General features: G+C 36.1%; 1 protein-coding gene across 1 annotated transcript; it reads right to left on the reverse strand.

Annotated features, from left to right (window-relative positions):
* Window positions 1-6: 6 nt before the first annotated feature.
* On the reverse strand, window positions 7-25437 carry LOC145999530 (mapk-regulated corepressor-interacting protein 1-like). The gene is made up of 5 exons (XM_083136503.1): window positions 25178-25437; window positions 15541-15650; window positions 11686-11748; window positions 9514-9564; window positions 7-6421 (listed from the first exon to the last, which is right to left on the reverse strand). Exons 1-5 carry the CDS (start codon window positions 25180-25182, stop codon window positions 6348-6350), a joined length of 303 nt encoding a protein of 100 aa, XP_082992629.1. The 5' UTR covers window positions 25183-25437; the 3' UTR covers window positions 7-6347.
* Window positions 25438-26492: the final 1055 nt, after the last annotated feature.

Here is a 26492-nt window from a genome sequence, read left to right on the forward strand (position 1 = left end):
ACAAAATATTCATCCAGTATTATATTTATTATGTGCTTTCATAAATACAAGTTCAACTCTCTAGAATTCACCACCTGTCAAACTTCTGACAATGCATTTCCATGGAAATTATCTTACACAGAACACAAGTGAAATTATGAACACAGTTGGGCAAGAAACATTTTTTCTGTTAATCCAATACCTAATAGAAACAAATACGACAATTTAAAAAAAAAATCGAATGCTAAAAGAAATCGCATTTCTATATGTCTCCTTTTGGATCTTGTCTATAATCACAGATTCAGAAAACAACATAGATTTTTGGGAAAAAGCATAAAGCAAGTCATGGATAACTTGTCGATCATGGAAAATGAAGCAATTTCATTACTGTGTACTCAATGAGCATTACACACAACCCCCCCCTCTCTCTCTCTCTCTCTCTCTGACACACACAAACATATGCAATCTTATTTCAGAAATTATATTTCACTGTACCTTGTTTAAACTTAGTGTAAACTGCAAGATTATTATTCTGGTCATAAAGGATGGTCAATAAGATTCTACCCCACACATATACTTCTTGCACATTTCTGGTTTATCATATTAGAGCCAGAGTGAAAACATTTGTATTTCAACATGTCTAGAATTTGCATCAAATAGTTCTTAGTCTTGCTAAATGCATGGCCATGAAAATAGGCAGGTGGGCAGAATTGCGCTGGTGCCACACATGGAAAAAGCAAGAGCGGGACAAAAATTGCCGGTTCCCGCACACTGTGTGGCAACGTCAACCATACTATGTTGCCTAGTTCGAGCGTCAGACCGACCTCTCTCCGGGGCACTGACTTTTCGAGCAAATACTGTCAGTTTGTTTCACATGGATTACAAAGACCAACTCTACAATGAGATCTTTCATTCTTTCAAACTTCCGAAAACACAGGGTTGTGCTCCAACATGGCAAGTATCAACTTTACCACCCACCTAATTTCATGGCCGTGCATTTAGATCATCATCTACACTGGACACACGGTAAAAAAAGAGAAGATAAGAAGTTGGGTAGAGTGGATATTTCCCCCTTTTACTAAAAACAAACAAGAAAGGCAGTGTCAAAAAAGGCAACTATATTATACATTCAACTACCTGTGGTCAAGTGGGCTGTGGAAAGGTTCGAGACAAACCTTTCTTTCACTTTAAAAAAAAAACCAAATTCCGAAGAGAATATAAGGGGAATGGGTAAGTAACGAAGGTTTTGCAAAATACCAGATACTTGGAAGTAAAGAAACAAGTCTGTAAATAGTTATGGAATAGCTGATAAAGGTTGTTAGAAGTTCCGTAAGTTGTCAGCAGATGGCAGTACACTCCAATTTGGTATGTTATGTGGTATCTACAATACAGTGAAGTATTGAAAATGGCAACCATGGTCGAGGGGTATACATACAACAGAAGAGCAATGTACGATTCCGAATTTTTTATAGCCAAAAGAACTCTTACGAAGGATATTCATAAATAAATGCTTGCTGTGTTGCTCACATAAAACAGCAAACAACTGGGTTGATAAACTCTCTACAGGACAGTCTAAAGTCATACAAGTTCACTTTATGCTGAGGAGGCTAATTGGGACTGGGCCTACAGTTTAAAGTGGGATCCAAACCAATATATGCCTACATTAGAAATCAAACCTGTTGATTAAAAGAAGGTGATGTTACCACTATGCCATCAAAGAGGCAGTTACTGATAAAATATCATCCTAGTTGTTCTACTGAAACTGCAATGGAAGCAAATATGATTTGATCCAACAGGTAGGTAACAAAACAACGTAGGAACTGCAAAGTGGGATTCTAATGAATAGGCTACATAATAACCTGAAATATGTGCACACAATGAGTATGGCGAAGAGATTGAGTGTAAATTAAGGATTTAGCTGAAAAAGTGAAACTACAGATGTTTATGCTATGGGTATCAGGGAAATAGTAAAGCAATGGGATAAATTAACTATAACAGTGCCGATCATGTTGAATAAGTTATACTTATCTGTAATAATAAAGGTTTCTAGTTTAATCTAGGTTATTAACTTTTTATAATCATTTGTGATCTCGTTAATGACTTTTCCTCATGACTATGTAATTCTTAAACAATTTTTAGAATAGCAGAATGTGACTACTAATATCATGTGATACTGAAACATTCTAGTCACAAATAAACAGTGTGATCATAATTCCTATCAATTTAATCGGAAAGTGGCATTTTTAGAAAGGTATACTGGGAAACATTGACAATGCAGATATTTTAATTACTTCTACAACAAAGAAGTGTTGCAAAAATTACATTTCTTTTATAAATGAGTGTGATTTGAATATTCTGATGTGTCAAAGGAACCATATCACTCCAGATACCCTAAGCAAGTCAGAAATGTCGAACAAATGGTTCACTAACATGCTTATTATCCTTTTATGGAATATATAATAGGTCTGAGCTGATGCCGATGTATTGGTATTAGCTGATATCAGTGGTATCTGTATCGGAAAGTATTGGTAGGAATTTATCTACCGATACCAGCCAATACTTTTCTGGCATTTTGATCTTTCACAGAGTCCGGAAAAATTCCGCACAAAACTTTTACGGAGTGTAATTATCCTGGAAATTACGCAAAATTTATTTTTATTTTGCACGATAAAACTGTATTTTGTGATTTAATAACTTCAATTTTAATATTCTGATGTAATTCTTGAATATTCTAAACCAAATTTCTTGGTAAATTGATGCATATAATTGGAGAAGAATATTTCCACACCAATATTTTGAAAAAAAAAAAATAACTTGCAATTTTCAAGTATCGGTATCAGTTCAGACCTAATATATACATTACAAATAATAAAGTATTTTAATATCCAGTTTTAGAAAAGGTGGAACAGAAAATAAAGGTCTAGTATAGAAATCAAGATATTGTTGCATGTTATCAAGGATGAACTTGGCTTGGGGAATTTTTCATAATCACAATAAAAAGCTTTTCCATTCAAAAACCAATGGAAACTGAAGTTACACCTATTCGTTTTTGCAACACAAACACTGCACAACAATAAAAAAAATTCACCTCTACGGGGGTATGAAGAGCATAAATGCATTGAACTGTCTTGAAAAGTAACAAATGTGATTGTCACACACACGCATTGACTCATTTAATAAAATCTGCAAAAAACTGCCTTAAATCTCATATTGAACTAAAATATAGCCTGACTCTATTTGTTGATTAGACCTAACACAAAATATTCACTTTTGTTCACTGTGCTTGCAAATAAGACTTTAAAATGTATTACACAATTCTTCCATATCAGGATTTCTAAATTTAAACTTTAATTTCCTTTCTTTCCCTGATCTCTTTCATGTATGAATCAATGAAATACTGTACTTGCCGTAAGACCAGTGGCTCTGAAACAAACAGGAAACATACATACGAAAAGTATGACCGACACAAAAGGTGTGTTTGAAGGACTGAACAGTTCTGGAGCAGTTTAGGCTTGGAGGCTGGTTTGTTCAGTGAAAATAGTCTCCTGCTTGCGGACAATGCACATGCATAATGACTTCGAAGAAACTAGTTTGGTAAATCCAATATCATTTGAACAGAGAGCAATGTGAAGCAATATGCAGTTCCTTCACTAAGAAGGATTTTCTGAGATATAGTAGTTCATCGAATGCTGGAGTTCAGTGATCGTGTTGTACAAAACAAATGCAGATCAGTAGAGCCATGGATGGGACAACAGATGGATTTCTGAGTAAACTGTCTACTATTCGGGCCTTTAGGACTACATATGGTGAGATTGTAACATATGTAGAATCTTACATTGGGTGGATTCCGAAAGTTGCACGAGTTTAATCCATTAAACGAGTTATGACCACTGGCCGTTCCACAACTCCTGTCTCAAACTTTGAGAGGTTCGTTATGGCGTTACTTAAGTTGATTTTCGAGTAATACACAAAATTCATTCTTGCACAAAACGCATGGGCTCTGAGGTTGGTTTGTTCAGTGAAAATCGTCTCCTGCTTGCAGACAATGCACGTGCATAATGACTTCGAACAAACTAGCTTGGTAAATCCAATATCATTTGAACAGAGAGCAATGCGAAGCAATATGCACAAGACCAGTGTGCCTTAATTGTTCTTACAATGTGATTAAAATTAGTAACAATGCTCGCAGTAGTTTATATGCCTTCTGCTGGACCCCATGTGGAAACTCTATAAACAAAACACTGTCACTGATACTTTCACCTAACTTGTCATAAGTGGATAAAATAACTGGTTTCACCACGTTCACGAGTCCAGTTATCTTTGTTCATTTCGTTAAGACTTTAAGGAATGCACCCATCTCAATTGATAAAGGATAAGCATATAGAAGTACATCTAGCACAAACATAGTGCAGATAGCAATGATGATTTAGAATCCACTCTTGGCATTACATGTATTATCTGATTGAATTTATATGCAACTGTGTTGTCCACGTCATTCATGTCGGCCATGAATTGGTATGCTACAGGAAGATTGTTTCACATAAGATCAAATCAATGAGGTCCTCTCACCGAGATAAAAAAAAAATCACGCATCTGCTCCAGAACAGCTCTCTCTCAAATGCAATTCTACGGCTGATAGAGCTCACTTACAAATGGATCCTGTACATTTAATTCTCTTCACTTACAACAGTTTCTTTTACGGCTGAGTCGACTCACAGTATCAATATCTATATTCTGCAGGGGCGGAATTTGTTTGATACATAATATTTGACCAATATTCATATTCTACTGATCCAATATAAAAATTACAAATGTTCCATGAAGAAGCTCCTTAACTTACGTATGTAACCATCGGAGTGCAAATTGTTAGAATAAACTGCATGTTTAGACATTTACTTTACAAAACTGCATAAAAATACAAACAAAATTGCAGACTTATGCACTCAGTTACTGGCTATATATATATAGAAAGATTGCATTCATAAAAATTATCAACAATTTTACCAATATATCTATATCGACTGATGCCAATATGTGTCCCATATGAATTTATGGGTATTAATTAAATACTAAATTTTGATTCAGTGTTAACATACTATTTCTGCAATGGAATACTTATAGTCGGTGCTTTTCTTTCAGGAGATATGCAATGGCATGCCATACAGACAACCTGTTTCATGGTGAGAATGTAAAGGAATTTAGATAAATATGCATGAATGTATGTCCATATTTTGTCAGTAGTTCTTCATTAATTTTTGCAACCACCTTCTTCATATCACCATAGCAAATGCTGAGAAAAGCCCTACCTATACTGTACCATTTACAAATATTTGGAACAGCTCATCCCTGGTTTCTTCCCTCTAAATGCCATCAAATCCTGGTATCTCAACCACACCAACAATCGGCCATTCTAACCAACATTCTCAAAACAATGTCCCACAACTTTCTCATCCTAGTATATACACTTCCAACGTTACTACCCTACGTCGAGCAGTTACTCGAAACTCGAAGAGTATGGAAATATATAGTGTCCTACATGTGACGTATGAACAATTCTCTATAAAAAGTAGCCCAAGATGTATTGCAATCTCTAACATTGAAATGTACTGCGAAAAAGAACTACATTTCATCCACTGTTCACTTAAATCCTATGGAATGTACAAGTCCAACAATATATCTTCATTACATTGCTTATGGTAATGTTTTTAGCATGGAAATTACTATGAAAGTTTCATATGTACAACTATATACATATACATATTTTTATTTTTGTATTTCTTGTCTAGTTTTCATAGTTTGTTTAACATTAAAACATGAAATAAGATATTTTCTCATAGGTCCTGGACTGTTGTCTGGTACCCAAAGCCAGTTATACTGTTTTCCTTACTCAAACACCGTTCTCTTAAATAAAAATAAAATATACATTCCAACTTAAATTCCCACCTGGCAAATGGAACTTAAATTACAACATTCTTAAAACAATTAAGAACTGGTGTTCAGATAAGTAATCATGGAAGTCATGACGTAGACAATGTACATTTTGATAGCTTTTCTAAATTTCAATATAAAACAATTGTATTTTCTGTTTAAAATGGTAACTTATACTGATAATGCAAATAAAATAATACAAAAAAGGCATACAAATTCAGATTTCTAAGAAACATTCTTAGAAACCTAGTTTAAATTGTACTTCTAAAAAAAGTTGTTTTAAAAAATTACAAATAAAAAAATGCCAATTTTAAATTGGTACATTTTGTTACCTCTTAAAATTACCAATTTATTTCCATCTTTCCTGCTGGTAATTAACGATTTGTCACCATCAACATCAATTCAAGTTCTACACATCCATCATCAGCACAGCAGGGTACTTAAACGGGCTGCGTTCGCAAGTTCTGAACCATTTTCTTCCCCCAGAATGCTTCCAAGTTGAAAGGTTCAAAATCTGAATACAAGAAAAAGAAAGTTAAAACGTGTGAACAGAAAAAAGTGCTCGACACAATTATGGGTGGGTAGAAATTTTTGAATCCAGGTTTGTTACTCAGGTCCAAAAATATCCAGATCTGGATCCAGTATCAATACCGATATTTGGGTACCTAAATCTGGAACAGAAAATAAGATATCCAGATCCTTACTTGAAATTCTCCAACTTCAGAGCTAAAAACTGTCATGAAGGGCTGTGAACTTTGGCTCATTTCCATCATTTCTGAAAACACTATCAGGTTCTTGTACAAAAATTGGCATTCTGTGATTTTACAGATCTTTAAACACAGCAAATTTTCTTGTTCCAATGGCTAACTTCAAACATGTAAAATTGCAGTTGTCATACACCACATAACAGTTTCTCAAAGGCATGGAACATGTGCTTAAATATTGGCCATACGTTTACGTGAAAAATCATAAATCATGATTTTGTACCAAATTTGGACTCTTGAGGGAATTGTAGGCTGCTCCTGGCTACCCTGAATTTTCTTCCCTCCACATTTATAAATCACCCCCTTACAATGGTGGTTGCATGACCATTTTAGAAAAAAAAATCATTTTTAGTACACGTTTCTAGATATCAAAACCAATGTTCAAAAAAATTTCTTGTTCTTAGTTCTTCCAGGGTGGGGGGGGGGGTGGCAATTTTTCCAACATGGCTCATGTAGCAGTTTACAAAAACCTTAATATCTCAAAAACCATTAGAGCTAGAGACCTGAAACAAAATTCACTGTAGCTAATGAAGTATACTTTACATGATATTCAAGTATGTTTTGCTCAAAATTGCACCCTAAGTATGAAAATCGTGGTGAAAATTTGAGTAACGAACAATAGCTAAAAAATGGATTTTTAAGAACAATATTTTTAATGAAGGGGTTTATTCTAAGCTTGAATTTTTCTTTGATTGATTGATTTCGTGTTTCAAGTCCACTTTATGCACAGGAAGGCTAACCGGGACTGGACGTACAGTTAAAAGTGGAATCCGAACCACTATGAGCCTCCACCGGGTATCGAACCCAGGATCCCTTGATTACAAGGCGACGATGCTATTGCACCATTGGGGAGACCGGGAGGAGTGATGACATGATGAAATTGATGAATGCACACTCATAAATATCCATGCCCAGGCTGGGATTCGAACCCAGGATCCTGCATCGTAGTGTGATGTGCTAACCACTCTGCCACGGGGCTAAAAAAAAACACATTTTAAGTATTAAACTGCACTTGCTTTTCAAGAGAACAAGGTGTCTTCAGCATTGTAAAAAATAAATGAAAATAAATTTTAAAATATTGTTATATAATATCTCACATCAAGCAGTTGGTTGTAGAAAAACTGGAATTTATTTTAATTCTCAAATCCTGGCAATAAAAATAAAAGCACTTGATATTTCCTGGCTCTTCCAGATTGTTGGATGTATTTTCAAAAGATGACAGTCGACCTCCATCGCAGTGGTTAGCACAGCATGATACGATGGCACACACCAATCCTGACCTTTGCGAGTATCCCATCATCATCACTCATCTTCATCTTTGCAATTAGCCAAAAATGGCACAAACGCAAAGTAAAATAAACTAAATTGATCAGAGGTTAATGATTCCCTGACTTCTCTTAACATTTCCAGGTCAGTGAGAACCTTCACTAATACAGCGTGTCCAGCTTAAAAGTACAATAAAAGAAAAAATCATTACGTGTAATATTTAACCAAGAGCACCTTATGCCTGACGTAGTTTGAAAGGTAATCTCAAAATGTCAGCACTCGCCGCTCATTCGTCGGATTGCACGCACACGTGTGCGTGCGCAAACTGAACTGAACTGAACAGTCGAAGCATCAGTAGCCATGTGGACTCTGCAGCAGAAGGCGTGGTGTGTTCTTGCTCTCGCTGAGTTGAAGTCCGTTTTGAACGGTTTTGTAAAGTCACAAGTGTACCAGACACAGTTTGTGACTTTCCTAATCTACGACATCCAATTTGTGCTGCAATCCGAAATGTGACTCTAGGAATGCTGAACAACACATGGGCGGAGCTTGAATACAAGTTGGACATCTGTAGAGCAACTAATGGTGCTCATATTGAGGTGTACTAGCTATGTAAAATACCTTTTTGAGTTACTCTATAGGTAGAAGAAAACTCTACGGAAATATCTTAATAAACTTAAAACTTATAAAATTTTTAAGCCGGACACACTGTACACTCATCCATAGATTACAATTTGCATTTCAGATTTCCTCATTAACCGAGATTCTGCTGTATTTGCTGCACGGTTAGCAAGGTATGCAATGTGTACCCGTGAATACTGAATATTTATTACTAATTAATTTGGTCCTCATCAGCATGTTTGAGATTTTCGGCCATCATAATAACAAAATTGAAGACAGAAAATTAACAAGAAAATGTTTGTGTTCTTAAGCCCTCTTCATGCACAGATAGACTCATCGGGACTGGACCTACAGTTTACCTTTGATTACAAGGCAGCGATATTACCCACTGCACCATCAAGAAAATGAAATGTATTGTTTGAAAAATACCTCACCCATTTAAACTTAAGTCAACTCACAAACAAAAGCTAAATAGTCTTCCAAGGACTACAATCTCCAAGCCTTACTTAACAGCTGAGACTGTGAACACATATGGGGAAACAGGACAACGCACGACCCTCACAGAGGATTATATTGCCTGTGGTTCCATGCGCCAGAGCTTCCTTAGCCTGAAGAATGCAGTTCTGGGAGTACTGCGTGGAAGTGAGCATTAGTGCATTCTGAAAAGCTTTCTCCCTCCTCCCGCAATACTGAATGCATGCCGGAAGATATAAAATACACAAACATCAAATCGGGGTTTGACTGTGTGGAGATAACTGCATGTGAACATGCACAACTCCCTTGAAACAGATATGAAACAAGTCTCCAAAATGTCCAAATAAAACAAAAATGGTTAAAACCCAAACTCTTTCAGTATGAATAAAAAAAACACTGACTGCTCACAATTACTTTTTGCAATTAAAGTATAACAATTTTTATGGCACAGTAATGATACCAGGTAATGCAGTTTACAACATACCTTTCAGTGGATTTGGTTCCTGTTCCTTGTAATACCTCACATGTGGAACTCCTGGAACAAATGGAAAAAAAACAATGAATGTTGCTTATTCATTTTATGTTTTCTATTCTCAAACTGTTAACACTAGAGAAAACTCTACTGAACACTTTCCTTTCAAGTATATAGCATTCAAGCTACAACTAGGGCAGAGATTTTTTTATGTAATTACATTTTTACTGTTCACGCTGCATATATTTACATATTTCAACTTGCCACCAAAGTAGGGTGACCATATCATCTTGGCCCCCAAAATGGGACACTCAAGAAAAATCTGTTAAGAGTAATTTAAAAAATATTGGTATTATTAATGTGTTATTATTATTTAGTATTGATCACATAAACAATACATCACAAAGAATAAAGGAAATATTATCTTCACTCATGACCGGATCAAGAAAGTGTGGGGCGTTACCCCCACAACCCCTATACACCTTCATGTCATGGTGCTATGCACAGGGAAGCACTTTACCATCACTTTTTTATCTCCTGTTGTCAAAAGGTACCACTCCTAATCTCTACCAATTTTATTCATTTAATTAAATTACATATAAGATGCAAGAGACAATGTTAAAATATTAGTAGTTTTTATTGGTATTGTAATTATTTGCCTAAGACACCTCATCCACCCCTGTGAAGTGTGAAGAATCCCCCCCGAAGGAAAGTGGCTGTATTCAACAGTTATTTTACCACATCAACATTTATTTTAGCATCAAATGTCCCTCAAATTTAGACTTGGTTTTCAAGCTAACTCCTTAACTTTTGTAAAATGGGACAAATAGTGGTTGTTAATAATATGACACACACAAGTACCTGAAACAGGACGTATGGTCACCCTACAGCAGAGGATCCCTGGTTTGATACCATGTGGTGGCACATCGCCGGCTGAATGCTGTCTTGCCATTATCTCCACTTTTCGTCAAAAATGAGTTCATGACGTCATCTTGTTTCACATATGTTAATGATTTACTTTTCGAAGCGAGGTATCTGTTTATCAGGTGCATGAATCAACAACAATAATCAAATGTTTACGCAAATCCTGTAGTATATTCCAAATCCACATAAGTCAAACTTTAATCAGCTCTCCTGAGAAATTAGTGCAGATTGTCCTACGACATATTCAGCCGGTGATATCATACAGTGGTTCAGATCCCACTTTTAAACTATAGGATGACTTGTTGTAATAATAAATAACAAATGCATTACACATACCATTGAATATTCACAATATTGCAACTGTTTCACCAACATAACATAGAATGGATTGTTAGATTACGGCAATAACTAGATGTAACACAAAAAAAATGGATTTATTGCCTAAGTGAAAAACAAAAAGGAGTTGGAAACAACAGTTTTGGTGATGTCATGCGACACCCCTAGTCTATCTGTGCTGCAAGTTTGGACTCACCATTTTTTTAAACAAAAAGAATTCATTATATAATGGATGTTGTCAATGTTACAATGTTGTAATATAGCAACTTAACTGTGAAAAGAAGCAGTCTGTTTTATTTTTATTTCAGATAAATTTTGATCACATTATTTTTTTATTTAAATTTATGAATCCCAAATATCATCAGGTAATTCAAATTCATCATTGTTTTCACAAAGTCTCTTGATGTTTTCTGTTACATTAAATTTTTAAAAATTGCTAACCATTGTTATAACTATATCATTAGTCAAAATGAAAATAAATGTCTGATGAAGGGAGCGTGTGTTCTCCTGAAACGTCACAAAGAAAAACTGTTTTCTTTTGCTTGTAATAACCGTAAACTACAGGAAAATAATTCTACAATGCAAGCAATGCGTACATACAAGAAAAACTATAACTTTTGGCTAATTGTGAAGATGGGGATGAGTGATGATATGATGTAATTGATGAATGGACACTCACAAACAAACATGTCCAGGCCACATGGGCCAGCTAGGCTTGTTATAATAGGTAATAAAGGTATACTCGGCTTGTTATAATAGGTAATAAAGGTATACTCTGCTTGTTATAATAGGTAATAAAGGTATACTCGGCTTGTTATAATAGGTAATAAAGGTATACTCAGCTTGTTATAATAGGTAATAAAGGTATACTCAGCTTGTTATAATAGGTAATAAAGGTATACTCAGAATTACAAACAGACTTACCTTTACTGCTCTCTGCTCCATTCTGATTGGAACTCTCCGCTTCTTTGAACACTTTGCTCCACGCTGGGAAAGAAAACATTTAATTTAGAAGCACGGTAAACAATAACATATTACAAATAATATCCTTGTTTGTATTTATTCAATACTGCCTTCCTACTCTTTAAGATTACTTTAAAAAAGGAGGGTGAACAATGATTACATGAAAACATAAACGGAATAAACTCATACTCTTGTCAGGATTTGAACCAAGAAGTTTCAGTAAATTTGGAATTTTAAATTCATTTTGGTTTATTGTGGGAGCTACAGGGGCTTGCTGAATATTATTTTTAAATACATAACATTTAATTATTTCTTATTCTCCTAACTTTGAAAAATAAAGACAAACTGTCTACATTTCATGGTTGTCAGCCATGTATCTAGAAATATATCTCAAGGGGGGAAGGGTTGAACCAAGCGTGTCAAAATAATATTTATTATTAAGTATATTAAATTAATTTTAAAAAATTATAATTAATAACAATAATTCAAATTCATTAATATTATATTTTTATCACATGAATAGGTACAGTACATATTCATTATCTAGCTTATGTATAGTTAAAGTCTGCAAAATTTGTATATAAATAAGACAATTGCATTGGTAAGGGAATTTATGTCAAATAGATAAAGAATTGAATATCAAAAAAGGATGTTAGATCCAGTTGACAAAATAATGGAATATCAAAAAAGGATGTTAGATCCAGTTGACAAAATAATGTAAAGTTCCTGGTGATATTTCATGCATGTTATTATAAGTAGTAATAAATCATTCATGAATCTTCTTTGGTACTGTCATTCAAAGTCCTATGATCCCACTATAATCCTTGTCTTCCAATAAGTTCCTCAGAAATAAACAACCATCGATTAAACAAGTATATTTTCATTATTTAATTTCAGTTATTTTATTATTTTATTTTAGTACTTAGTAAGTCTTTCAGGGGGAGGGAACCAGATCCCATGGACCCCCCCCCTCCCAACTTAACCACATCCTTGATGGATGTCATTCTAAAAATCTTTTAAATATCATTTTGAAAAGAACATGTTTGAAAAGTTCCGGTCCTGAAACATTTCCATGCATAAAAAGACCCATTCCGCTAAGAGTAAAAAATGCTTAGGCTATTAAAGAAAGGGGCATCCAAAGGGATTTTGTTGCAACATTTAACAAGCCGACCCCGCCAAACCAAATTATATTGCGATGGGAGAGAAAACTTTTCAAAACAGTTTCCATCAAAGACAGACCCCGCTCCAGATGCCCATTAACGAGACCAGAAACGTGTGCTGAGGCTGCTGCATCCATTGAAAGGTCACCAATAAAATCAGTCTGCAAATGATCACAAGAATTGGGAGTTCCATACACAACATTGCGCAGGCTTATGAAACAAGATAACCTTCCCCAGTCGCAAAATGCATAGGGGGTAATGGGACTTTAGGCTCACCCTGTACAAGTTACCATGCATTAAACTCAGCAGTATTTCCTTATAAAAAGTTGTTGTTTTAAGTCCACTTTATGTACAGATAAGCTAATTGGGACCCTTAGAAAAGATGATCATAAAGATGGGCAAATGAAAGAACAAATTGTCTGTGCCATGCACCATACCACAGACAACACATCTAGTGGATAAACACAGGTTCCTATTGACCACAACTAAAAAGTAGTATCAAGTTATATGGGGCTATGAGGCCCAAGGCCACCCAATAATTGTTGCAATATTTTAAATTATAAAGAAATTATCCATGCCTTTTTTTCTTTCTTTCTTTTTTCTAACAACAATTTTTTTTATCATTATACAACTAAAGAATTCTTACAACTTAATTACTGAATGTTACCAAAATATTTCATAAAATTAGGGGTAGAAAGCAAGAAAGTGAGGAAAGGTCTTACAACCAGGATGAAGATCAATACACAGTAAAAAAAAAAATACAAAAGGGGTACTAAAAATTTATAACATCAGTTTCCTGGATTAGGCAATCAAAAACATTTACCTTCAAATACTCGTATGGCTAAAATAAGCAAAAACAAATTCATGTATATCCATGGCCTGAAACATTCTTTAAATGTAAAAGCCAACATTCTCAGGTCAAGGGGAACTAAGGCATTCTAGGATAAATCCTCAGCCTCCTGATGACATACAGGGTGAGGCAGTCAAACGGGAAGCAGTGTTCGAAAAATTTTCTTCAAAGCTAGGTGCCAGCTCTGAAAATCAGACACCAGGAAACCACCTACTAGGAATTGTGCATACTACAGTATGTTTCAAAAGTCACTTAATCCAAACTTTGAAAATGTATATTATGAAAATCGTAACAGTTATTTACACCGGGTATTCTGCACTAAACTAATCTTGCAGGGTTCATAAATTTATCTAAATAAAAGCAATTAATTATTTTTAAAAATACATTGTTAATTTGCTGAAAACATCTGATAACTGATTTTCAACAATAAATACCAACTCTTAAACAATTAGCGGGATCATTTGTTGGTGTTTGACTGGTTGTAAAACAGTTGCTTTGTGAGGTACAGCAGAAGCATTGAATTTTTATTGGAAAACCTCTTGCACGTGAGTGTAAGAATGAGTAGTAAAATACTCTTCAGCAATGCACACGCACTGCTCCAATGAATACGCCATGCTGAATCAATTAAAAAAAAGGCACAGTAGCGGCAAAAGTGAGCGAAGAGAATTCAATGTAACCAGGGGCAGCCTAGGATTCTCTCAAGAGTCCAATTTCAGCACAAAATCTTGATTTACGATTTTTCACGTAAATGTATGGCCAATACGTACACATATGTTGCATGCGACCGTTGGCAATATTTCGACCTGCTAGTGTTGAAATATATGTCCCAATATGCCATATATGTCCCAAAAATGGCACTTTTCACTCAACCCATAAAATCATCAGTTAAAAATTCATCAAATGTTGCACATTACCAATATTGGTCGCAAATGACCGACTGACATGGCATCAGTCATCAAATGTCTAATTATGACCCTTCAATAATTTCTTACATATTTTTCTTAACTCATAGAATCATCAAAATTTTGTACGTATTACAACGTACAACAAAAGATCACAGTTGCTAGGCTGAAATTTTTAGTCGCCATGGCGACCGGGATTTCTCAAACCCTGATGGGAAGATTTAAAAAATTCACAAAAATAGAGAGGTAAAGGTAAAGGTAAAAAAGGTAAAGTGTTCTCCTGTGCTTAGCACCACGCCATGAAGGCGTATAGGGGGTGTGGGGGTAACGCCTCACACTTTCTTGATCCGATCGTGAATGGGGGTGATGTGATCAGCATCACGCCCCTGACCACCTTTACCCCCCAGGGTTTCCCCCAGGTACCCATGTTATTCGACACTGGGTGGGCGCCTGGGCCGCTTCCAACATTAGAAAAGTTCCCGGATTTGAACCGGCCGGGGATCGAACCCGGGATCTTTCGCATGGTAGTCAGACGCGTTACCGACTGAGCAACCAAAAATAGAGAGAGCAAATATTATTTATTTTTTGAACATGAATGTACTGTACATGAGTGAAAATTACTAGTGTACCTGAAAAATGTTCATTTCCTTGGATGGCATATTCAAAAAATGAACATTTTTCAGGTACACTAGTAATTTCCACTCATGTACAGTACATTCATGTTCAAAAAAGAAATAATATTTGCTCTCTATTTTGTGTGATTTTTTAAAAATCTTCCCCTTTAACTGCCTCACCCTGTATATTATTCAATAAAATTATTTTTTAAAAAAAATCAGCCCCCACACAGTTTTTCAAAACAAAGTGTAATACAATTCAAGTACAAAATAAAATTGTTGCTACTTACAGTCATAGATGTACTTTATTAATTCTTCATGTTGAGGGTGAGCCTCCTGCTGCACTCTCGGGTTGCTTCCTCGCTTCCCATTCATACTTTGCAAAGGGGGTTTTGGGCCACTGAAAAAAGAAAAAAGACATAGTTGGCATGCATCTTTTTCAATAGCTATCGTAATGCTACTTACAAATACATATTAAAGAGGTTTAACCCTAGCATAACCGAGGGGAGGGCTGTCAGGATCACCACTTCCATTTTTTTTCAATTTTTCAACTGAAAATTATCAACAATTGAAAATAAATTACATTGTTCCCTAGGGTGTTCTGAATATCCTGTATTAGTTTCTTCATAAAAAACACATATGTAATGTAAATAGGAAGCAAAATGCACTTGAAGGGCCTATCAGGCGCCATCTTTAAAAGTGTGTTATTCGAGACACTCATGCTAGTCAGAGTGTACATTAGGGTGTTTCATTTTGTAAGGCAAAAAATAAAATGTAAAATTTTTGCAGACTTTGCTTACGCCCCGAGTCTCAGTGATGTAAAAGATATATATATGCCAAATTTCAAGAAGACTGGATAATATTTAGAGGTTGCACACTTTGATCAGTTTTGTAAAAGTAGGCAAAAAATACGATTTTTCAATGTTAATTACTTTTATTTGGAAAACTAGAAATCACAAACTTAAAATAATATTAAAACTAGACACTAAGATTAATAGGTAATATGATAGGCAAAACATGTATTATATTAATCAACTTTGAACGATGCAATCCCTTCTTTTGTTCGCTTGGCGACGACTTTTCTGTGATGCTCGACTACCCTCAACAAGAATTGTTTTTCTTGTTTGTCCATTACCGATTCGTTAAACTTTTTTATCAGAGCAATTCCTCTTTCTGCGGTATCATTGACCACCTTAAGAGCGTTCACATGGCTTCTTAGAGAATCACTGCAGTATTTTGTCACGTCGTGGATCCCAAACAATTCAAAGAACGTCTTTGTTTTATTAGTAACGAAATGGCTCAGGTCTTTTCCTTCAAAAACTAGGCTTCTACCTCTAATCGTTTCATTTCCTTTTTCTTTGCAGGTTTGGTTTCTAAATTTTAGTCATATTTTCCTTATCAGTCTGAGTAGTACGTTCGTCCAAAAAAGCCAATCGTACGTTTGTTTCTGACAGATACCAAAGGTGTCTCTTAGCAACTGTGAGAGCACTTTTTTTGACGTCTGCATCTGGGTAAGTGCTCAGAAGCTGTAGGAGCCCATCGACTTACAATTGCCTCGTGCCAAAAGCGAACATATATGAGGCTGACAAAATGTGCAACCCGTTTCATTCCTTTCAATTCTCGTTGAGGAATATTCAACTGTTTAGTGAAGAGGACAATTTTAAGTGCATATATTGCAGAGCCCCTGGGATCCTGAAACTGAAGTCGTTTTGAGACCAACCTCCTAGGTACAGGAGTGAGAGTTGTAATTACTCTTTGTAGTCTTTTCTTGGATGACTTCCGTCTTCTAGGACATTTTGGATGTAGTTAACCATTTTCACTCGTTGTTCTTCTAGAAAGCCTTGAACGGGACTTTCTTCATCCAGCATTGTCGTATATGACTTCTTATCAAGTGAAGCCCACAGACTTTGGAACTTCCGAAAAATCTGGATGTCAGGACCACTTGATGGTACGCCACAACACTCCTCAAACACTCCTTTCAATATTAGTTCATGGGTGTGATGACGGCAAGCCAACCACAGCAATGTTCGTCCGAATTCACTTTCAATTCTGGTACATGCCCCTTGGATCAGATCTGTAATAGATGCTGTAGTATCAAAACACATACCGATGATATTGTCATGTAGCCCAAATCGGTCCACTTCCCGAATAACTACTTCAGCCATTTGCTCACCAGTGCTTTTCAGGGCAACAGGTACGCCAAGAAAATGCAAAAAATATTTGCCAGTCACTAGAACTGCAACTCTATCTTCCAAAGTTTTGACACTCCCATGGGCAACTGAGAGCAACAGTTTACTATCCCAATGCAAGACCAAATGAGGAGGATGTTCAAAGAGTGACTTCGATTTTCTTTGCCATTTTACTTCTATTGATCGCCTGAGCTCAGTAAACGGTATCTGGAGATACGGAATTTTTTGAAACATCGTGGCCAAGGCTCTTTGCAGTTGCTGTAAATGAAGTACTTGCTTGTCGAATAGAGAGCTGTTCTCAATCCCAAGTAGACGTGAGTGTCTGATCAAGAGGTTTTAATCTAGGACTTGGAACGTAATTTTTTCGTTGCTGGAGGCGAAAACTCGGCCTCTTCGTCTCTAGGCACTGATGATGATGGAGATGAGTCTTCGAGTATAACTGTCTTATTGATTTCAGCGAGAGCTTTGTAATGTTTATTCTTATATGAATCATTTTTGTCTTCTTTTGTAGCTACTATTAGTTCTTATTTTCGAGGCGAAAACCTTGTCTACCCCACTCATTGACTAACTCATACGATCTTCTCTTTGTGACCTAAGAAATTCTTTATCTTCTTGTGATACGCTAGTCATGTCCATCACATTTTGCCGGGAAATAACTCTACGAGATCACATTTCCAAATCTGCCGTTTCACATTTGCTTTATCCATGTTTCTCGATTTCTCTTTACCCAGATTTTGGTATTCTTTGTACAGCTTCTGTATACCAGCACAGATATTCTCCTCCGCCTTAACAGGGAAATTTGCTTTCCTCCACATTTCCTGTAGTTTAGTACTGGTAGATTTAGCAGCATCCGAAAATGTTTATTTCATTTCCTTGTGATGGTAAATATAAACAAAAAGTACTTGTTCCTTTGAAGGGAGCCGAGCTCCTAAAAATTCACCACGAGGCACCTTTCTAGCAGCCAAATTCCTCTTTTGTTCCCATTATAAAGTTCAATTACCTGCAAAAGATGAAAAAAATACATGAGAAGCCCATTAGTACAAAGCACTTCAATAATTAGAAATTTCACTAGTTTGAGATAAAAGTGATCAAAGTGTGCAACCCCTAAATATTATCCAATCTTCTTGAAATTTGGTATATATATCTTTTACATCACTGAGACTCGGGGCGTAGGCAAAGTCATATGAAAATCACATCTTTGGAAAAATGAAACACCCTAGTGTACAATTGCTTGGTAATGGAGGTATTTTTTGTAATTATTATAATTAATAAATAACTAAACATCTATAAAGAAGAAAGCAAGAAGGAATTCAATATCAATTTTTTTATTTTTTTTTATTTTAGTGAATAAAAAAGGTGTGGGCCTGAGAGACCCCTCCTACTCCTCAGGTAAGTAAGTTTCTCGTACGGCACAGGAAAGCTAGGGTTGAGTATTTATATTAATACACAGTAAGCATATTTACCCCTGATACAATGTTATTGATGATGTCGTACTTTGTCAAAACAACCAACCAGCAATAACCTATGCTATTATCTTTTATATCGAAGAATGAAGACCACATGGTTCCTGAAGATGGACTGAATCAAAATGTGAAGAAATTTAAGCAAAATTCTCAGTTAAATTTCTCTGTAAGCCCAGCACATCTCCTGTCTCTCCTGAATCATAAGTGAATCAAAACTGTCTCGAACGGAGAACGTAAAGCATGATGATGAATTTGTACTCCGAAACTTCATTTCCTTTCTTAGGTATAATGAAGCTCATCACTGCCAACAGAATGTTCTGTAAAATATGTTCTCCATATTCTCAATTACTGGGATACTTTGAAAATGTAAATTGGATGCTTAAATCTTACACATCCATTTTATACAGGATGGGGCAAAAATATTGAGACGATTTAAATTTGCAAAATCTTCAGAATAACTCGAAGAAAAGCAAATCCGTTATATGTCTCGGAGAGAATAGCTAGGGAGTTCAGCTTGCATGGTGATTGTTTACCTTCGAGAATGGTTGAAAATACTCTGCGTCAAACTACAGGATGAGAACGATGAGGCTGTCTACGTGACTTAAAGGAACGTCCAGCCACGGTGAAAGATTTTCTTCAGTGTTACTTTTGGAAGAAAGGAGTGTTCTTATTATGTTAATATAAACAATTTAAATAGCTCAACAGGGCGATAAGTAGAAGAGAACAGCATGTTCCCTCTGATCCACGGAGGGACCGCTAGCGACACTGCATGCCGAAGAACTGATCGCTTGGGACTATGCAGCAAATCTTCCCTGACCTTTCCCACAGCTTGCAGAGTTCACACGGTTTGTGGACCTCCTGGGCTCTTCTTGTTTGTGGCTGATGCAGTCGTTCTGAAGTTTCTTACCCAATTTAGAATTGTCTGTCATGTTGACACTATCATTTCTTCCAATGTTGAACTGGTGCCTTAATCAACGTTGCATTATAGCAGGAGAATCATTCTTAAAGTAACACGCCACAGAGAATGCACAATGCTTCACTTGACCAACGCTCCATGGCTACTGAAGGCTATATACTGCTGCACACAACAACACATGAATTTGCATACCATCTGTTGGGAGATTCTGCTGGCGTGATTTTTAAATCATCTCAATATTTCTGCGGCACCCTGTATTTACAAGTACAAAAATTATTTATACAAGTTTGTTTGTTTTCTTGGCCAGAATTTGCCTCATTTGAGGGATTCTGAGCCACAAGTGGTGTAACTCCATTCAAGACAGATTTGAGAAAAAAGGCACATTTATGTAACTTAGTATTACATTTATCTATTAGAACACACACATAGTGGTGCCTCTACCAGTAAGAATTTCAAACTTACTTCTATCACTGAAACAGCTCTAAGTTATACATGCAACTCAATTTCCATGAAAAGTTGTTGAAGATAAAGTCCATTTTATGCTCAGATAAGGGAATCTGTGCTGGCTGAACCTACAGTTTAAAACCACTGTGCAATGTGTCACCAGCAAAAACTGAACCCATAATCCCTTGATTGCAAGGCAACAGCATTACTATTGGGAACCCATTTTGTTAATGCAATTATTTACAAAAAATACAGTAACGGTTCAGATTTTTTTTATGATTTCTCCTAGCACAAAGACTAATTATCGTAGAATTTTGGAAAGCATTGTCACACGAAATCTGGTCCTTCCTTAAAGAAATGAGCACTGTTTGGACTCGAAAAAAAGTTATTTATGTTGAAAAAAAAACTTGGAAATTACCTTGCACACTTCTCATTGACAAGATATTTTCCATCGACAACCGACAGTAAATATCGTAGAAGCGTGGGAATGAATGTAGAAGTAAATCGGTCCTTAGTAGAATGCATTTAGGGACTGTATTTTAATGCTAAGGGAACCAAACCTAACCTGCCTAACCTAACCACAAAAGCATATATTGAACAAAACCTTAAGTAATCGCTAAAACTCTGCAGTATGTGTTAACAGACGTACATCAAAATCAAACCATGGAAAAATTGCATTCGTAGCATGATAAAATGGCAATAAAACAAAAGGAACTTGGGCCAAAAATACAATTACAAAATGAATGCGCACTTCAAACACCCAACAACTAAAAAAAAAATATCACCTCATCACAGGTTATATTCTGTGGCCCAAGTGCTTTTTTTTTTATTGAGATTCCATATAGCTGCAAATGCAATTTTAACATCATTCAATTTCGATTTACTTCTGTTAACAAGTGGAGTTTTAGCGTTTACTTAAGATTTTGTTCAATATATGCTTCTGTAGTCAGGTTAGGCAGGCCAGTTTTGGTTCTCCTAGCATTAAAATAAGCTCCTAAATGCATTCTGCTAAGGTTCCAATCTACATTAATTCCCACTAGTTTAAGATACTTGCAGCCGCTTGTCAACGGAAAATACACGCATGCTTGTGTAAGATAATTTTTAAGTTATTTTTCAACATAAATATTTTTTTTTCGAAATCCAAAAAGTGCTCATTTCTTTAAGGAAGGTTAAAATTTCCTGCAACAAGGATAGCTAAAATTTAACGATAATTAGTCTTTCTGCTAGGAGAATTTGAAAAAAATCATAAAACAATCGGAGCCGTTACCTATGCAGTTCAACTTGGTGAAAATTGCCAAAAAGTTAGCTTCCCAAAAAACATGGTGTTAGGTCTACATTTCTGAATGTTTTAATGCTTTTTGCAAGTATTAGGAAGTGGTTTAGAATACTGGATACAATTATAGAAGTAAGTTTGTAGATTGAAGAAACTAATTAGCACAGTTTAAAACTTCACTAAGTACTATAATTTGAAAAGTAGCATTCTCAAGTGTCCATGCTTGGCAGTCACTTTTGATTTACAGCCATTTCAGACAGAGTTCTGCTTGATTTTCATACAAGTTCAAAATGTGGTTTTGTGCTTCAAACCAGATATTATGTGATCAGGTGTTGGAAGCATATAGAGGTTATTTAAATGCTAAGAACCCTAAACCAGACAATATTTTTTTTAGCAACATAATACCTCTTCGCACCCTACACATGTATCCAAGACAACAATAAACGAATAGCTGCTTGCTCGCAAACACACAAAAGGGAAATGCAGTTTTCCAGAAAACATGTAGTAAGTAATCACTAAAACTTAAGTCTGTGTTAACAGACAAATAGAAACGGAATCAAATAAACAATGCCTGTCTACCATGATTAATTTCAATCAATTACAACTTGGGCCAAACATGCCCCTTATATATTTAAATTAGATCATATGTAACATGAGCTTCGTGAAGTTACTGCAAAAGCCAGAAGAATAGTTAGACTAACGTTATCAGAGAAAGGGAATCATACAAAGTTTTTGGAATGTTGATAGTTTCATTGTATAAAATTCTGGTAACAGTATGGTATAGGAAAAACACATTTCACTTGTTCATTTAGTCATTTTTTACATTCGTACTTACCTATTCTGCATTGTGAACCATTGTTTAAGGTGGGATTTCGCTTGTTTCACGATAGCTTCAATTTTCCACATATTGAGTAATTATTGTTCGTTCCGGAGTGAATTGACAATATAGAGAAAGTCTCCAATTTTGTTAATTTTCGGTATACTAACTAATTTTGGCCTCCTAATCACGAATCTGTTGTAAAAAACAGGGGGTCACGTCTGGAAATTTGAAAAAAAGCAGATTGAATATCTTTTATATATAGGTGTTAATGCGTAGTTTTACGAACGAAAATATAATCCCCAGTCATTAATGCGTAGTTTTACGAACGAAAATATAATCCCCAGTCATTGTTTCCAACCACGCTGTTGTTTTACAAGAAAATGATTTATGATGTTCAATTTTAGTACGAACCCTATTTTTTCGATGAATTTAAGGGTGAAATGAGTGCTAATGGAACCTAACCTAACCTCGTGTGAATGTTTCGTTGGGCTACCCGTGGGCGGTTTTGGGGGCTAACGTCAATGGTTTGTGGGGCTACCCGTGAATGGTTTTTGGGGCTAACGAACAATGTTTCATCAAAATGTACAATTTCCAGACGTGACCTGCAGTTTTTTACAACAGATTCGTGATTAGGAGGCCAAAATTAGTTAGTATAACGAAAATGAACAAAATAGGAGACTTTCTCTATATTGTCAATTCTTACCTTCGTTCCTCTCACACACAATATGCAACCTTCTTTTCTGAAAAATACCTACTTTCGTGTTACTCATTTTGTACTTTTGTCCGGGTTCGAAAACCCCGCGAACGCACAGATAGCACCACAAACCATTCATAGCCCCATGACCCATGCACGCAAGGTTAGGTTAGGCAAACATAGTTAAATTTGTCATGTTCTGGCAAAACAATGACGAGTTTGGAAACACTGACCAGGGGTTAAGTCACAGAACAAACGGAACATTTGGTTCACGTAGTCGAACGTAATGGACACAAGAGCGTTTGTGCATCGGAGAGACATTAATATCGAAAAATATATGATTTACCGGCCGAATAAGTTGAACGAAGCGAGAAAACACTTCCACGAGCTTTCAAAAGTCTACAGAAACTCAGTTCCGTAAGTAGTTTCTCCTGTAAATTTGAAGAAATGTTTTCCCTATACCATACTGTTACCAAAATTCTTAACCTCTGCCCTCGTACTGAACCATGAATGTATACAAAATCTGCACAAAATCATTGTTTTCAACCATTTATACAGCTGACAAAATAGGCATGATTTTACACTACTTACAAATTTCGGTGTCCTGATGACGTATCTGTAGTTCATATTTGGCGGTCACTTGTTAAAATCGTACATTTACGTGTAGAACTTGTAAAATAACCTTGCGATTTACTACGGTGATTGTCCATACACAGCAATCGGAACCATATTTCTTTCGCAATTCGTTAATGGTCTTCCTTTACACACAACAATCTTGCTGACATCAGACGAGGAATGCCTACGAGGTTAGGTTAGGCCTGTTAGGTTAGGTTCCATTAGCATAAATGCAAAGAAATACTCATATTATTAAAATTTCAGTAACCACCAAACGTCCCTAATTCCCTTATTTCCATATTTTTCACATTGTTAGTTATGTATTCTGCATTCCTAAGGATTCTTCAAGTTCGCATTTAGTTTTTTACATGAAAATAATGTCAATTTTAGAAATATCGAGTATTTTTATATTGTTTGCTTTCGCTTGCGTTACATGCGATATGGCGGAGAAATCTTGACTAGCGTTGTCCATGATCAGTGGTTATGCAGTGTTGCAACCTTCTTCATAGAAAAATACCTACTTTGGTGTTACTGATTTTGTATTTATTCCCAGATTCGAAAAACACACTAACCATGCACGGATAACCCCACGAACCATGTGTTAGGTTAGGCAAACATACTTAAATTTGTTTTTTTTTTAAATTTGAAAAATATTTTTTTCGGGTTCGAAAACCCCACGAACCATGCACAGAAAGCCCCACGAACCATTCATAAATAGCCCCACGAACCATTCATAAATAGCCCCACGAACTATTCATAAATAGCCTTAGAGATACTGGGCGAAAGGGGGGGTTATAATCCCCATCAACCTCACATTGAGCACTGATCCTGTGCACGTCATGTTATCGCAAGTTCGTAATCAGAAATGATGAACAGTAACTCACGTTTATTTACGTTCTAGAACTGTTACACAGTTACAAAACCGCATATCTGGAAACACTGACCGGTTGTTACATCATTAAACGCATGCAAAAATTTGGTTCACGTAGTAGATGGACATCAAGGGAACAGCTTTCGTGCATCGGAGTGACATTAATGTCGAAAATTACATGATTTACCGGCAAAAAAATTTAAGCCAGGGGAAAATACACTTCCAAGATCTTCCTAAAGTATAAATAATCTCATTTTGGTAAGTACTTTCTCCTGTAAAAGTGAATAAATACGTTTTGGGGAAACGAAAAATTTACCACCTTAAAGAAATAATCGATATTCAAATTTACTTCATGCTCGAACGTCTACTCCCACCTAAAATATTAACGTCTGATGCAATTATTTTGCTTCATTGTCCCAATATATTCAAATCAAACCTGAAATTGCCTCTTCCAGCTGGTACTTCCAAGCGTTCAAGGCTACCTCAAAAACATTTCAACTTCCGTCATCTGATTGCACATGCATGCACACAATATTATAAGTATGATCAGACGTTTTATGACTTAGAAGCAGTACACTTTCTTGTATCAGTGTACGTCAGAAGACAGTCTTGATAACAAGAATGTCCAATTCGAAAACTTACCTCATTTCAGCTTTGCACAATCAAATAATTCAAGTGATTTCGTGCACGTAAACAATTCCTCTTGCAAATCTCTTTTGTGCCGTCAGCCACAGACGAAGAAACAGTTCGTTGCACAGCCATAAAACGAAGTTTCGAATCTTTCGTATGTGCTTCAATTGTCACAAAAGCTTACTGAAAGATACTATATGAAATAGTTTACATTGTCTTACAACGTACACAAAATTTCACCTATATCCGTCAGCCATACTGCTATCAGTGTTGTCAGAATCTGACGAGCGACAACCCAATTTCCCTAGCAAGGAGCAAAATTTCCCTTTTTGTCAACTTTTTCCCGTTCATAAGGAAATCACACAAAGGGACCGTTCCGAAAATCGCACGAGTTTAACGCATTAAACGAGTTATGGTAACTGGCTGTCCCATAAGTGCTTCCGTGCGTTTCGTGAGTTTCATTATGCTGTCCCAAAAGTCGCATTCCGTGCGTCTCGTGCAAGAACGAGATTCACCAAACGTACGGGGTACGGGCCAAGAGGCTGGTTTGTTCGGTGAGAATCGTCTGCTGCCTACAGACAACGCGCGTACTGATGGATTCCAACTGCACTAGTTCGGAAAATGTATTATAATTTTAACAGATAGCGATATGAAGCAACATGCACAAGATGAGTATGCCTTAACCGTTCTTAGAATGGGATTAAAATGAGTAACAGTGACCACAGTAGAGTTTATTTTTGCCATAAGGACATTTCTTCCGTTGGACGCCATGTGGAAACTTTCTCTAAAGAAAACGCTGCGCCTGTTCTTTCGCCTAGTGTCCCATAAGTCTGTAAAATAACTGGTTTCACCAGATTCATGAGCCCAGTTATTTTCGTCGAATGCGTTCGTTTCGTTAAGACTTTCGGAACATATTTTCCTCCAGCCTGTTTTCCACAATGTGGCGATCATAAATTGAAATAAATATGTCAATCAGCAGAGGACAACATTTGGTTCGCATCAACAGAATTCCATTCTTTAAAACAACACAGGATATAGAATAGAAATGAATTAAAATAGCGATGGACAATGGATATTTCCACTTTGACATGAAAAACGTTTTAAATCCATTCATTTTACAGATAATGACACAAACATGAGATGTGCACAATATCTCGGCGATATTTGTTTCGGTTCTCGAGAAACACGCCTTCAAACACCGCTGAAATTCACCTACCACGTCACGGATTTGAAAACGTCCTCTCCACAGACAGGAGGTCCTCTGACGTCATCACTTACAAATGCGTGCAGGCGGGGCTTCTGCTCGTCCCGACAACTTAGCATGAGC

This window comes from Lepisma saccharinum, chromosome 15, assembly GCF_977018435.1.
Source record: "Lepisma saccharinum chromosome 15, izLepSacc3.1, whole genome shotgun sequence".
NCBI lineage: Eukaryota > Metazoa > Arthropoda > Insecta > Zygentoma > Lepismatidae > Lepisma > Lepisma saccharinum.

Bases quoted from the DNA above. Each gene is read 5' to 3' on its own strand.
- LOC145999530 (XM_083136503.1), bottom strand. The intron at 9,565-11,685 runs GTAAGTCTGTTT...CATTTGTTCCAG, and splicing joins TGGAGCAGAGAGCAGTAAAG to GAGTTCCACATGTGAGGTAT. The intron at 6,422-9,513 runs GTATGTTGTAAA...TCTTGTATTCAG, and splicing joins GGAACCAAATCCACTGAAAG to ATTTTGAACCTTTCAACTTG.